This window comes from Coenobita brevimanus, chromosome 39 (genome assembly GCF_032717465.1).
Source record: "Coenobita brevimanus isolate Jiangsu-jjx chromosome 39, ASM3271746v2, whole genome shotgun sequence".
In the NCBI taxonomy this organism is placed as follows: Eukaryota; Metazoa; Arthropoda; class Malacostraca; order Decapoda; family Coenobitidae; genus Coenobita; species Coenobita brevimanus.
Genome location: NC_136992.1, coordinates 28,101,424 through 28,114,847, shown reverse-complemented (window position 1 = coordinate 28,114,847; position 13,424 = coordinate 28,101,424). Strand labels below are relative to the sequence as shown.

The 13,424-nt window shown below is 39.5% G+C and overlaps 1 protein-coding gene across 2 annotated transcripts in view; it reads left to right on the top strand.

Moving 5' to 3' along the window:
• Positions 1-7,256, top strand: part of cnc (NFE2 like bZIP transcription factor cap-n-collar) — an 820,654-nt gene extending 813,398 nt beyond the window's left edge. For both annotated transcript variants that reach the window (XM_080270051.1, XM_080270050.1), the window contains exons 14-16: positions 1,780-1,970; positions 2,862-3,035; positions 6,980-7,256. In XM_080270051.1, the coding sequence (XP_080126177.1) occupies positions 1,780-1,970; positions 2,862-3,035; positions 6,980-7,135 (521 nt within the window). In that variant the 3' untranslated portion in view covers positions 7,136-7,256. The remainder of the gene's footprint in view (positions 1-1,779; positions 1,971-2,861; positions 3,036-6,979) is intronic.
• The last annotated feature ends 6,168 nt before the right edge of the window (positions 7,257-13,424 follow it).

Below are 13,424 nucleotides of genomic sequence, written 5' to 3'. Positions count from 1 at the left end.
TAGCTATTGTACGGTATAGTATTTGTATCTCAGCTGTTAGGAAGCACACACACACAAAGAGGTATTGTACATTACCCTTGTTTATGCTGTCATCATCATCATCCATGCCCTGACCTTCTTTCATCATCATCATCATCATCCAAGCCCTGACCTTCTTTACCAAGACTGTAAAGGGGGGGGGGGAACAGGAAAAAGTAAACCCCAAATATAGAACCGTTAATTGAGGCTCTGTGAAATGGGCCCTTCATCCACACACATCATTCAGACATTCAAAATTCCTTAGCTGCACCCTACAGCCAAAAGCCTTCCACATTGTGTGTATCATTTGCAGAGTATTAGCACCTTCACATCATTGACTAAATCTGATCTGATCCAACTAACCAGATAGTATTTCTGGCCAAAGATTGACTGCTTGTGTTATATCAGACCTATCCAGTTTGAACTGCCTCCTGATTTGAGTAGTACTGGTATTCTGTTGGTAGCAGGAAAATGATATACTGTAATACTGTATTAACAAAAGGTTAAGTTTCTCTTTCAGGTCATGTAGGATAGAACCACTATGGGGAAAAAAAGTGCAGCCTTTGACATTTTCATTGTTGTGTATTTTTATGTACTACATGTTTCTGTCATTCATTCTTCCTTGTGAGAATCTGTTTCAAATATCTGTTGTCTTACATCTTTACTGTCACACCCCAGAATGAAATAGCAAACCATGAAATACATTCATGGTTTCCATGTATTCAGAGAGATTTGCCCTTAACCACCTTGAGATATTGTATTTATTTAATTGTGGCTGATGTGAGGCAGTTATGTTCAGCTTAGGAAAAAAATGCTTCTGGCTGAAGGGGTTAGAAAAACACTCAGTAACCTTTTCAGCTGGATATTATTATTATTATTATTATTATTACTATTATTATTATTATTATTATTATTACTATTACTATTATCATCATCATCATCATCATCATCATCATCCATCCATCCATGCATCTATCCATCAGCCACTCCTATGTTTCCCCATGAGGAGCACAGGAACCTGGGGCTAGGCAAGTTGGTTCTGACATCCAAGATGAGAAAGACCAGCCTCACTCATCCCTGAGTGACATTACATGAGCAATTAACCCCAACCACCCCTTGGATATAAACCTGCAGTGGGTCAATCTGATTGGAGTGTCTTAATTACTCACAAAACCACCAGGTGCCATAATTTGGTCATATGTTTACCACCCAGCGTAGTAAATGGTTTCGTGGTGTACAGGAAACCATGTGGCTCATCTCAGTGTTGAGTCACCCACAGGCAGAAGGAAGAGGAAAGAATGAAGGAAACAATTACAGAAGAGGGAGTGTAAAATCACCCATCGGCATAGGGGAAGAGGAAAGGATGAAGGAAACGACAGAAGAGGGAGGAAGGAAGAGAGGAAAGGGCAGACACCCAGAGCAGCACTATTATTATTATTATTAATTTTTATTAGGGAGGGGTCTTGGGGCATGTAAGCCCCCTCCCCCCCACTTTAACAGACCATTGATTACTTATAATATGAAAGTGCATTATGACTTCATTGTTAGAATGGATATAGTGGTACACTATATAATACTACTAGAAATCCCCCCCCCCCCAAGTGCTGGATCCTGTTGTAGATGCTTACTAAACAGTTTTATTTAGCTCTGGAAGGACATCCCAGGGCTGCAGTGCTTTTAAGTTTTTTGTATGTACAGTACCTCATGCAGTATTTTTCTGTCAGTTCCTTCTTGATTTATGATTGCCTTTGTATTTGGTAGATCGCAAGAATGACCCAGAGCGCACAATGTCTCGCGATGAGAAGCGGGCGCGAGCCATGAACCTGCCTATCACCTGTGAAGACATCATCAACCTCCCTATGGATGAGTTCAATGAGCGTATCTCCAAATATGACCTGACCGAGGCGCAGCTCTCACTGATCAGAGATATCAGACGTAGGGGCAAGAACAAGGTGAGAGGAACAGGGGGAACAAAAAGAGTGGTACCGTAGTAGGTAGATAAACAAAGACCGTAATCAGCCTTTATTCAAATTGTTTTATTTGTATGTTGGTTATGAATTAACACACATCATTATATTACTGTACTCAGGATTCATTATAAAGATGTTTTGAAGGCAGAAATTTGTGTGTTTTGCTCTCTTATTCCCTAGGTCACTCCCTTAAAGATGCCTCCCTCACATGGTGACAGTTTGATCCCTGGTGATGTCCCTGTTAGTTTATTCTTGCTGTTACATTTTTTTTTTATTTTTATTTTTTTTTTTTGGGGGGGGAGGGGGGGAAGGCATCTCACATGGAAGGGGTTGATTAATGCCATATCTAGCACCATTTGAGAAATTGGCCTAAGCTAAATAAAATTTATCAGGAATGGCAAGAATAAAATGAAAAAAGACTTCATTTGTCTCAGAGGATTAAAGTAACATTTTGCCAGTACATGCCCTAGATTTCAAGTGAGAACTGACTATAGGTATAGTTTATTATTTTAGTTCTTTATGTCTGTACTTTATTGATTACAATATTCATTTAATACATATTGCTGCATTTCACCATCAAGATGTGCTTTAGTACAGTATGCATCCATAAAAATTTCTACACCATGTAATTGATGCATTGAAGGGCATTCATTTACTGATGCTTTACATAGCAATGCATCTCACTGTAACTGCATTCATGTCTACTGTACAGTAGCAAAGGTATTTCTTTTCAGTTCTTTCCTAAGATGTGGATAGTAGATGATTTTTAGCTTTATAGGGATAGCTAGTGGTGCATATTTCAGTTGGCTGGCCATATTACAGTGAATGAAAGAAAAATGAATTCCTTTTTGACACACATTGTGTCCTCTTCAGGTGGCTGCCCAGAATTGCCGCAAAAGGAAGCTGGACCAAATTCTCCACCTGGCAGATGAGGTCAAAGCTATCCAGAATCGCAAAAATGAGCTATATAATGAATATGAGTATCTCAGCTCCGAGCGCTCACGAATCAAACATAAATTCTCTCTTCTTTATCGGCACATTTTCCAGGTAAGATTCATAGTTCTTGTGATAAAAACAAGCAGATGGGGCGAAGCCAGGATTGTTGAGTGACTCCTGTTGTGTTGGTAAATGGAGAGATTTAAATCAGTGAATGGATGTATGTGCTTCAGAGCATTAATCAAGAAGCATAGTAAATGTGCAAAGGATGTAGAGACTAGAGTGGCTAAAGGAAGAAAGGTAGTTAATCCAATGAAGGAGTTGATATGAAATAGAAATCTGAGTAATGAGACAGAGAAGATTGCATTAAAGTATGTGAATGTTTGCATTAATGAGTGGGTATGAGAATGTAGTGTGACATGAGTGTGATAAATCAAGAGTAGAACAGTAAAACCAAAGCTGCTGTGGAATGTGTATGCAGGACATATAATGACTGTTATACAAAACATAGCAATTTGCAAAAGTCGTAGTAGAGTAAGAGTTTTTATGATTGTGGTGAATCATGTGTCAGGGCAGGTGGGCAAGTGAAGCTGTGTATGATCCTCCCCCCCTCCCCCAACTGCCACCACCATCAGGTGAAGCCAAGATTCTAACAGCTTGAATGGTGAAAGGATAGGAATGTGACCCATTCATTTGGACAAACTTTGGTTAGTGTCTCATTCTGTCAGGTTCTTTCTCGTTTTCTGGACCCTGCCTGCCTCCACCATTGGATGGGAAGGTCTGGATGATGATGATGTGGCAGATGGGTATATGATTGAGTTACAAGACTGTACAAGTTATGGTAGGTGAAGAATTAGGTGGATGTAGTCAGTGAGTGAAAAAAATGAGGAATGGAAGTTGAGGAGGCTAGGGAGCTGACAGAGGATCTAGTTGGTTAGATAAGTATTTTCAGAGAAGCTCATTAGTGTTTGGCATCCCTTGTTTAATATGTTAAGTCAGTGGAATGGCTCTGTCTGGCAGGTGTATGTGAAGTGCATCTATAAAGAAAAACCTAAGAAATTTTACTTGCCATTAGTTATACTTATGATGTGGAACCAGGATTCTGGGGATTTGAGCGGTGTGTGAATGATTGTGTGGCACATTTCACTGGGTATGCTGTTGATAGTTCTCCCACTTTCATTCTTTCCCTTTTCACATTTTATGGATGCTACCTCACCCTGTCTTCAGGTGGGAAGGAGTCAGAATGATCTATCTATCTATCTATAGCCCGACGCCCTAATCCCGCAAAGGGTGGCCGCAGACAAAATGCCTCCAAGTCGCTCTGTCACCCACCATTTGACTACCCTCCCCCCAACTCACCCCCCCCCCCTCATATACCTCTCAACTCCATCCCTCCACCTCATCCTCGGTCTACCCCTCCCTCTCCCTCCCTCCACCTCACCTACATACACCCTCTTAGTCAGTCTTTCATTCTCCATTCTCTCCACATGTCCAAACCACCTCAGTGTATTTCTCCTAATCTTCTCAACCACATCCACATCCACCCCACAACGTTCCTTTCACTTCTTCACTGGTCAACTTGTCGCTCCATGTCACTCCACATTCTCCTCTCAGGTAATTCATTTCCGCTGCTCTCACTCTTGACTTGATCCCCTCTTGCAAGGTCCACGCCTTGCTTCCATACGTCAGGATAGAGATCAAAATACTATCATGCAGTGATTTCTTAACTTCCATACTCGCCTCCCTATTTCTCATCACTGCTTTCAGTGAACCAACAACCTTCCTTCCCTGCTGTACCCTTTCACGCACTTCATCCCCCAAAGTTCCATCCTTATTCATCACACTACCCAAATACTTGAATGCACTCACACTCTCTATATCCTCACCATCCAACCTCACTGTACATTCTGTGACTTCATTCCTTTCAAACACCATAACTTTAATTATGTTTACATTAACTTTCAGCTTCCTTCTCCTACACACTGTCCCAAATTCATTCACTAAACCTTGCAACTCCCATTCATCTTCACTCGACAATACTGTATCATCAGCAAACAGCAACACTGGAATCTTCCAAATCTCACCCTCATTCATTAGAGCCACCCCCACATCCACTGCTCTACCCTGCACCTCCTTTACAACCCCATCCATGTATATATTAAACTGCCTTGGAGACATCACACAATCCTGTTTCAGTCCCACATTGAGATCAAAGAACTCACTTAGCTCACCATCCACTCGCACCGTAGCCCTAGCTCCTTCGTACATACTCTTCACAGCATTCAGCAATTTCTCATCCATTCCATATATTCTTAATACCTTCCACATACCTTGCCTATCTATTCAGTCATAAGCTTTCTCCAAGTCCATAAAGGCAGCATACACTTTCTTTCCCTTCTCTAGATACTTCTCCACTAAACATCTTAGAACAAATATCTGATCTACACACCCTTTTCCCTTCCTAAATCCCCCTTGTTCTTCTCCAACTAGCTCCTCTGTCATATGTCTAACCCTATCAATGAGTATTCTACCATATATTTTACCAGTCACACTAAGAAGGCAAATACCCCTATGGTTACCACATACTTCTCTCTCCCCTTTTCCTGTATATAAAGGAACAATGATACCTGATTTCCAGTCCTCTGGAACCCTTCCCTCTTTCCAAGCCAATCTACACAACTTCCATATCCACTCCACAACAATCTCACCCCCATACCTCAGCATTTGACTACACACTCCATCAATTCCAGGGGCCTTCCCCAACTGGATCTTCTTCATTGCTTCCACTACTTCCGCCCTACTGATCTCTTCCTCCCTCCTCTCATCTCTTCTCCCAGCCATTCCTCAACCACTTATACTCGCACTGCTGTCACTCTCTACATTCAACAAATCCTCAAAGTGCCCCTTCCATCTCCTCAATTTCTCTCTCTTCTCCACCAACAAACTATTATTCCTTTCTTTCACTACCCTACTCTTTCCCCTTTCACACTGCTTTACTTTCTTTACCTCCTTCCAAAACAATTTCTTACTCTCCCTCCATTTCACACTCAGATTCCTCCCAAATTCTTCATCCACTTTCTTCTTACTCTCCTTCACCAGTCTCTTCACCTCCCTTCTCCTACTAACATATACCTCTCTCTTCTCTCTCTCATTTTCTCCCCTACCTCTACTCGCTAACCATTCACTATATGCCTTCTTCTTTTGTTCCACAGCTCATTTCACCTCATCATTCCATCATGCTGTCCCTTGCACACCCCTGCATCTCCTCCTTACTCCACAAACCACCTCACACGCTGCGCCTATCTCTTCTGTAAATATCTTATATATGTCTTCCACCCCTTCCATCTGCTCTAGCTCATACCTTCCCAATCTTTCTTCCACTATGCTCTTATACTCTGCCATTTTCTCACTATCTTGCAAATTCTCCACTCTTCTCACAGGAGCTGTATCCTCCTGTCTTCCCCTTCATCTCCTCAGCCATTTTCTTTTCAGCTTTACCTTGGCCATCACTAAGTGATGGTCTGAGACTCCATTCCCCCACCCTCTCCACACTCTTGCATCCAACACTTGTCTTCTCATTCACACATCCACACACACGTAGTCTATCATTGCCTTTCGTTCAACAAGTTCACCATCCATCCTCCTTATTACTTTCCATGTATACCGGTGGATCATCTTATGTTGAAAGTAGGTGTTGGCTATTGCCGACCCCTTACCAGCACAGATGTCCACCAAAGCACTACCATTCCCATCTACGTCAGCTGGCACACCCCACTGACCAACCACTCCATCCACGCGTCAGAATGATAATGCTGATAAAAAACACCTCACTCCTCTTTGAGATGCTAGTGTCATTAAAAATCTTATTTCACTTGTCATATTTCTTGTTTCACAGTAGTTTCCATTAATTGTTGGGAAGTAGTTAGGTAGGTTTGGCACTAAGTCAAACTTTCAGTCCATAGAAAGCATCAGGTGTACCATGGTAAGCCTCAATATGGGGATTCTTTTAAGAGGAAGCATCGCATCATTTGATTGGTTGATGCATTGCTTTCCAGAGCCTACGAGACCCAGATGGCAATCCTTACTCTCCACATGAGTACTCCCTGCAGCAGTCAGCAGATGGCAGCATCCTCCTTGTTCCTCGGTCCTCACACACCCTAGACCCCAGCACTAGTGGTAAGCAGAGGAGCAAAGAAGACCCCAAGCAGTGATTGGGCAGAAATATATAAAAAGTGGACAAGACAGCCATGCATTAATGATTGAATGGAAAACAGCTACAGCATGCTTCTGCTGACCAGCAAAAAGGAGTGTGATAATTTTTTATTGGTGTTGGAGTCTTTATAAGCGATATGATATACAAATTACATAAATGTATTGCACAGAAAGTGTGGTGCTCGGAATGAAGTAAATAATAATTGATGTAACAACCAATTAGAATAGCATCGATAATATTTTTAATGTGCAATGGAAATGCTGCCACAGCTGATTGGGCATAAAGCAAGTGTAAGAAATATATTTGTGTACAGTATTTGGTTACTGAGGTTTGGGGGGTTATTAAATGAACTAATTAATGCTTATGATGATAATTAAAAATACTGTAACTGCACATTTCTGAATGGACATTCTTTGCTCTTTTTTACTGTACTTTGCCCAATCTTCATAATGCACCACTGCAGCAGAACTTTGCTTTTTGCGAAGATAATGAACGCTAATACTTTTCTCCGATCGGATGTATGATGGAGGTGCTGTTTGTTTCACCTTGACTAGTGCAAAGTGGAAGAGATGTATTGCAAGATTCATTGTGCTCATTTGAACCTAGGGCTGTTACAACTACGGGAGTAGTTGTGTTGTCATTTTTTTTTTTTTTTCTTTTAACAGACTACTAGATGTATGCATTGAAAGGTGCATACAGTACCAGCCTGTATATCTACACTCAACACAGGTTACTTGGTAGCAATGTTCCCCCCTATTTTACAATGGCTGTGATAGCAACTCATGAGTACTGCATGATTTATGCTTTTTATAAAGATGTAATATTTTAATACATGTTTAAGTCACCAGTCACTTTTTTTCACAGCTCATACACAAAGCTTTGAAATTTCATGCTACTGCTTTCCCCCTCCCTGTGTCAGTTTTGTACTGTTGCAAACACTATTCTAACACTGCAATATGCAATATGAACTTGTGTTTGTGTTTAGTGGTAGATAGTAATTTTCTGTGGGAGTTCAAGCTCACAAGAGATTACTATACACCAGCTGTAGACAGACATATGGACATGACAGGTGTTGCCCAATGTGTCGAAGAACTTAGGCAACAGTTGTACCTTTGCAAAACACAGCAGGGTGGTTGCTATCAGGCATGCCAGTCACACGACATAGGGAACAAACCAATGGAGGTTCGTTGTTATTGAAGTCCAGAGGACCTCGCTATCAGTTGATCTCAAATTGCTGTATATAAGTAAGAAAATTAAAAAAAAAAAAAAAAAAAAGTTCTCATGTCTGTTTTCTCTTCATATGACTATGTTCATCTAAATTCTAAGAGATTCATTAAACTTTGGTGTCACTGTTTTTTTTTTGTTTTTTTTTAATGCATCTCAGGTTACAAGTATATTTCAGGTATGAAGTATTTCAGGAATACTGCTTTCACTAAAAAAGATGCCAGTTTCACTTCCTCAAATTACTTGTAGTTTCTTGCATGGTTTCATACAATGACGTTTGATGTTATAACACATGAGAATAATGTACTGATGAGTGTTGAACATGCCTGCCTTAATTTCTGAGTGGACTGAGTAGCTGAGAGTGGTGGCATGTTGAATCAGTACAGTTTCAGTTAAAGATAGAATAATTTAGGACAGAGCTAAAGAGCTGTATGTATCTTCCTAGATATCCATCTCAGATAACTGAAAGTGAAGAACAGGCAAATTTTGTGCTCATTGCAGTTAATCATTGTTAACAAGACACCATGTTTTATGTGAACACCGTTAAAAATGTTAATGATTGTATATTTGTGGCTGTTAACAGCAAGAGACATTCATGTCCTTGGGAGTTACTGTGCTATACCTCGTTAGCTGCCTGTAACTTGACCTACTTGCAATATGTTGTAGATACTCTTTTACTTTATCCTATCATCCTGTGGCCTTGCAGCATTCTTTATTATCTAGAGAGAAAATGTGCTTTGTTTATCCACATGCAGTTCAATCCTCCAGATTTGTGTCATTGCTACAGGCTTCATTAAAGTGTTTAATGACTTTATGGTCTTGTTAAAATGCATATATTTGGTTGGGATAAGGCTCTCATTTCCCAACATTATTTAATGAATAGTTATATATTCATAAAAAAATAACTACTGTGCTGAAGTGAATGATGCTGTGACAGTTTATGAATGAAAGGATAATTTTTAGCTGTTACCACAACTGATACCAGTGTTTTAAATTCTCTTTTTAAGTCAAAAGCTAATTCAATAATTTTGCTAAAATCATTAAAAAAAAAGTATGTCCTTGAGCTAGCTTGCAGTCACCTGAAACACACCTTTGCTATTAATAAGGTATGAGTGATGTTATTAAAAATGTCCCCATTTCTTCATTTCACTGAAATTCACATTGTGGACTCAATATCCTTTCCCTCTCATTATACTGTATGTTTGACATCTGCCATTGGTAAATTATTCAAATTGATTTCCTTATTTATGAAATTGTTTTAATTATTGATCAGTTTGTAAAGTTAGTATGCCACACAATAAAAAATTGTTTGTAGATCTTGAACACAAAATGAATGGTGCAGTAAGGGAGGTTCAGTCATTTCTTGCAAAATCATTTCCTTCAAACTTTTTAGCTGGTACAAATTATTTTAAATAACTTGAATGAGACTTCATAGCTTGTGCTCTACGCAGTTGTGTGAACATTGAAGCATAGTTGATTATACATAAATGTATATTTGCCTGTGCATAGTGTAAGATATAAACATGAGCACCATTGCCAGTGTTAACATTATACCTTATTATTGCGTACATAGCTGATAATACTAGGGATTCAGTTCCATGTTCTTTATTTAAAATATTTTACTTATTTGTTGCTGTCACAGGATCTGATATTGTCAACTAATCATTCAGTGCTGTGCAGCCAATGCATTAACATTACAGGCCTACTTTAACAACTTGAGTGAGGTTATCACTGGCCATGGTAGTCATGATGAATTAAACTAAAGGCAGGATACCAATTACAGTTATACCTACAAAGTGTGCATGTCTGTACAGAGAAAGCTATACACTACTCATACATTGACCAGATGGATACATTAAAACACATCACTTAGGCCTACTTGTATTGTATATGGTATAATGTGGCATGTTTTTATAGTAGTAGATGTGGAGCACGAGAGGAATTGCTTTTAAAACTAAGCACCAGCCAATCACTTACCCTCTTGCTTCCATCTTTTCTGTTCTTCAGTAACTAAACACTGCATAGATAGAGATTTAATGTCTAGGCTTACTCACTACCTGGCCTAGAGTCTATCTAGACAAGGGAGATAGGTTGTTGCTAAGTTTTGGAAGTAAAGTCTCAGAGTCACCAGTGACCCTGTGTGATGCAATACACAAATCCACTCATTGCTTCATCATGCTGAAAGTTGTGTATATACTTGACACTTAAGTATATCCTGTAATGACGAGCTCATAGACTGCGTTATTATTCCTTAATATTTCTCCGTACACAGTGGGCATGGAACTGAAGATTGTTCACTCACCCATGATGCATGAGGGTGCTTGGAGGGTTGTAAGAAAATTCATGTTGCTGTATTAGTAACGCACAGTCTGTTTACTGAGAAAGCCAATCTGTTAGCACATTGTGAATGAGTTGTTTTGAGATACTAGGTTTTTCTGTATATCTTAATTTTATATATCAGATGTATTTTTAGTAATGGCAGATTTTACAGATTTTAACCTCTCATCAGCCTTCCCAGCACATTACACCAAGTGTAGAGTAGAGGTAGTGGAGGGGTTTTCAGTTATATTTGCTATAGTGTAAGGCCAGTGGAGATTAACCACTGTTTTCTAGTGCTATTAGAACTCAAAATGAACTGATTCTGGGAGATAGGGACTGTTATCTCCCAGTGTCATGCTGATCAGTTACCCTGGTGAAGTAACTTCCATTTTACTTCCTCCCATCCCATTGTTGTCTATGCCATTTGCATCAGTGGTGGTGTGAAAGTAAGACAGTATAGAATTAAAAATGCTTGTTTACAAGCGACCAGGCCTGTCTGTCAGACGAGGAAGGTTATCATGTGACGCTGAGTATTAAAAGTCCGTGGCCTTGATAAAATATGGCAACACTGTGTTTGTGTCTTTCAGAAGATGGAAAAACAACATTTTGTATGACGTTAAATTATCATCATTAGTTGTGTTACCGAGTATCATTTGCACCTATTAAATGCCAGCATATTTGATTTCCAATGCATCTCTTACCTAATCTGGACTGAGTTGCAGAAGTTGCTTATTAGATCAGTGACATGCACCTTTGGTGGCATGGTTTGTAATGTGTTAATTCTTTCAGTTTAATAGTACTGCAGTCTGTTTTTATCATAATAGCACTATTTCATGCATAATATTGTAAGTACTGTGTTGCGTACTCTTGCTGTCCAGTATTCGGTCATTCTCAGTTGTAATTCATTTTAACCTCAGAACTGTTTTAGGATTTTAGCTCTTATTACTACTTGTTCCTGTCTACTGTATACACATATTTTATACAAATAGCTATAATATATACCTTGTTTTGAGGAATGATGAAGTCACATTATCATGAAAATTTGCATACCTTGTATTCATGAATACTGTATGTTAGCCTCATTATTAGGGGACACTGAATGCAAAGAGTTACTTATAGCACAAAGAATGTAGTAACTTCATTGCAGTATATAATTTCATTGTCAGGTCTGTGGAGAGGGCTGCAAACAAAATATGTACCAAATATTTATCGGGGGAGTAAAGCCCAGTGATGAAGTTCTGTGGCTCTTTCTTATGCTGCCACAAAGTAAAAAGTTACAGGATAGTTTATGACTAGTGCCCCTAGTGAGTACCCACCTTACACAACATTGCTGGGGAGGGATTTATGAACAAACCATCAATGTCTCTCTTAACAGATTGGTTTTTGCAGGTAAGACAGGAAGAAGAGTGCTGATTCTTCCCATGCATCTTGTTCTTCCTGCAAAAGTAAATCTTTGTTATGAAAGGAAAACTGTTGTGAGCCATTCTTTGTTTTTGTAGGGAGGACAAGGAAAGAAGTGCAAAAACCTGCATGCATCTCTCGTTCTTCCAGCACATCAAATAATTAGTTATGAGAGGGAACTGATCATTGAGTTTGTTAATAAATCATATCCTTGGTCTCTTCTGCCTCGGTCTCACCACTACTTCTGGTTGTAAATATTGTTTTGTCCACCCCCGGATAGATGTGCAAGATGGACTGCCTGGATGATTGCCGAGGGTGATGACCTAAGTTAGGAATAAAAGTTGCAAGAGCTTGTATTTTTATGTACAATATGGAAAGTGTTTTTAATAAAACTTCATTATATTGTTAGATTATTATTAACTATTTTTATGTACAATATGGAAAGTGTTTTTCATAAAATACCAGTATCGTTATATTGCAAGATTATTATTAACTGGTGGTAGGTGGTGGCGACCATCATCCACTCACTTGATGTAGTGCTACCTACTTCCTTCACCTTTATCATTCTTTCTCTCTGTCTGCCCTCCTCTCATCATATTTCTCCATCTTTCCTGTCATTTTTATTGCTTTTCTTTCATTCTCAGGTGGCTTTACATTGAGTGACAAGCCTAATGGTTTCCTGTATGCCAGGAAACCATTTACAACGCAGGATGGTAACCATATAACCAACCCTTACATGTCAACATGTGGATTGGCAGAGGGTTATTGCCCCTCCCTGTAAAACAGCAAATTCATAGACAAATGGCCACCCCTCTTGGGATTATGGCATCTGGCTGTAGATAGATTATTAACTCTATCAAGCTGCAATATGGAATTGGCCATTTACTGAACTGTATTGGCCCCTGTTGACCTTAAGTACTTTCCTCCCTCTGGAACAGTTCTCCAAGGCATGCAAGAAGATCAAAGGTGATGGGCCTTTGTGCTGTGTACCGATGTAGTGCCTCAGTCCCATTGCCTTCCAACTCTTTTAGGAACCTGGTAATCTGTTAAGGTCCCCTAACACATAGCTCATATTGGTGTGCTTCCAAGGAAGGGTTGGGATAGGTAGCTCACATGATGCCACTTGAGAGTGCAAGTAGGCACTAGCATTTAATGTATATAGCCTAGGCCAAGGCTGTCATGCTGTTGATAGGGAAGTACTGGGTAGGATGATGAATGGATGGACTTGTACTGTATTTATATTTTTTGGTTGTTTTTGAATTAGAAATCCTTTGATACCAGAGTTTGCCACTTTTTGTGAGAGGAATTGCCTATAATAGTGTTCTAGGTTAAGATCTTTAACT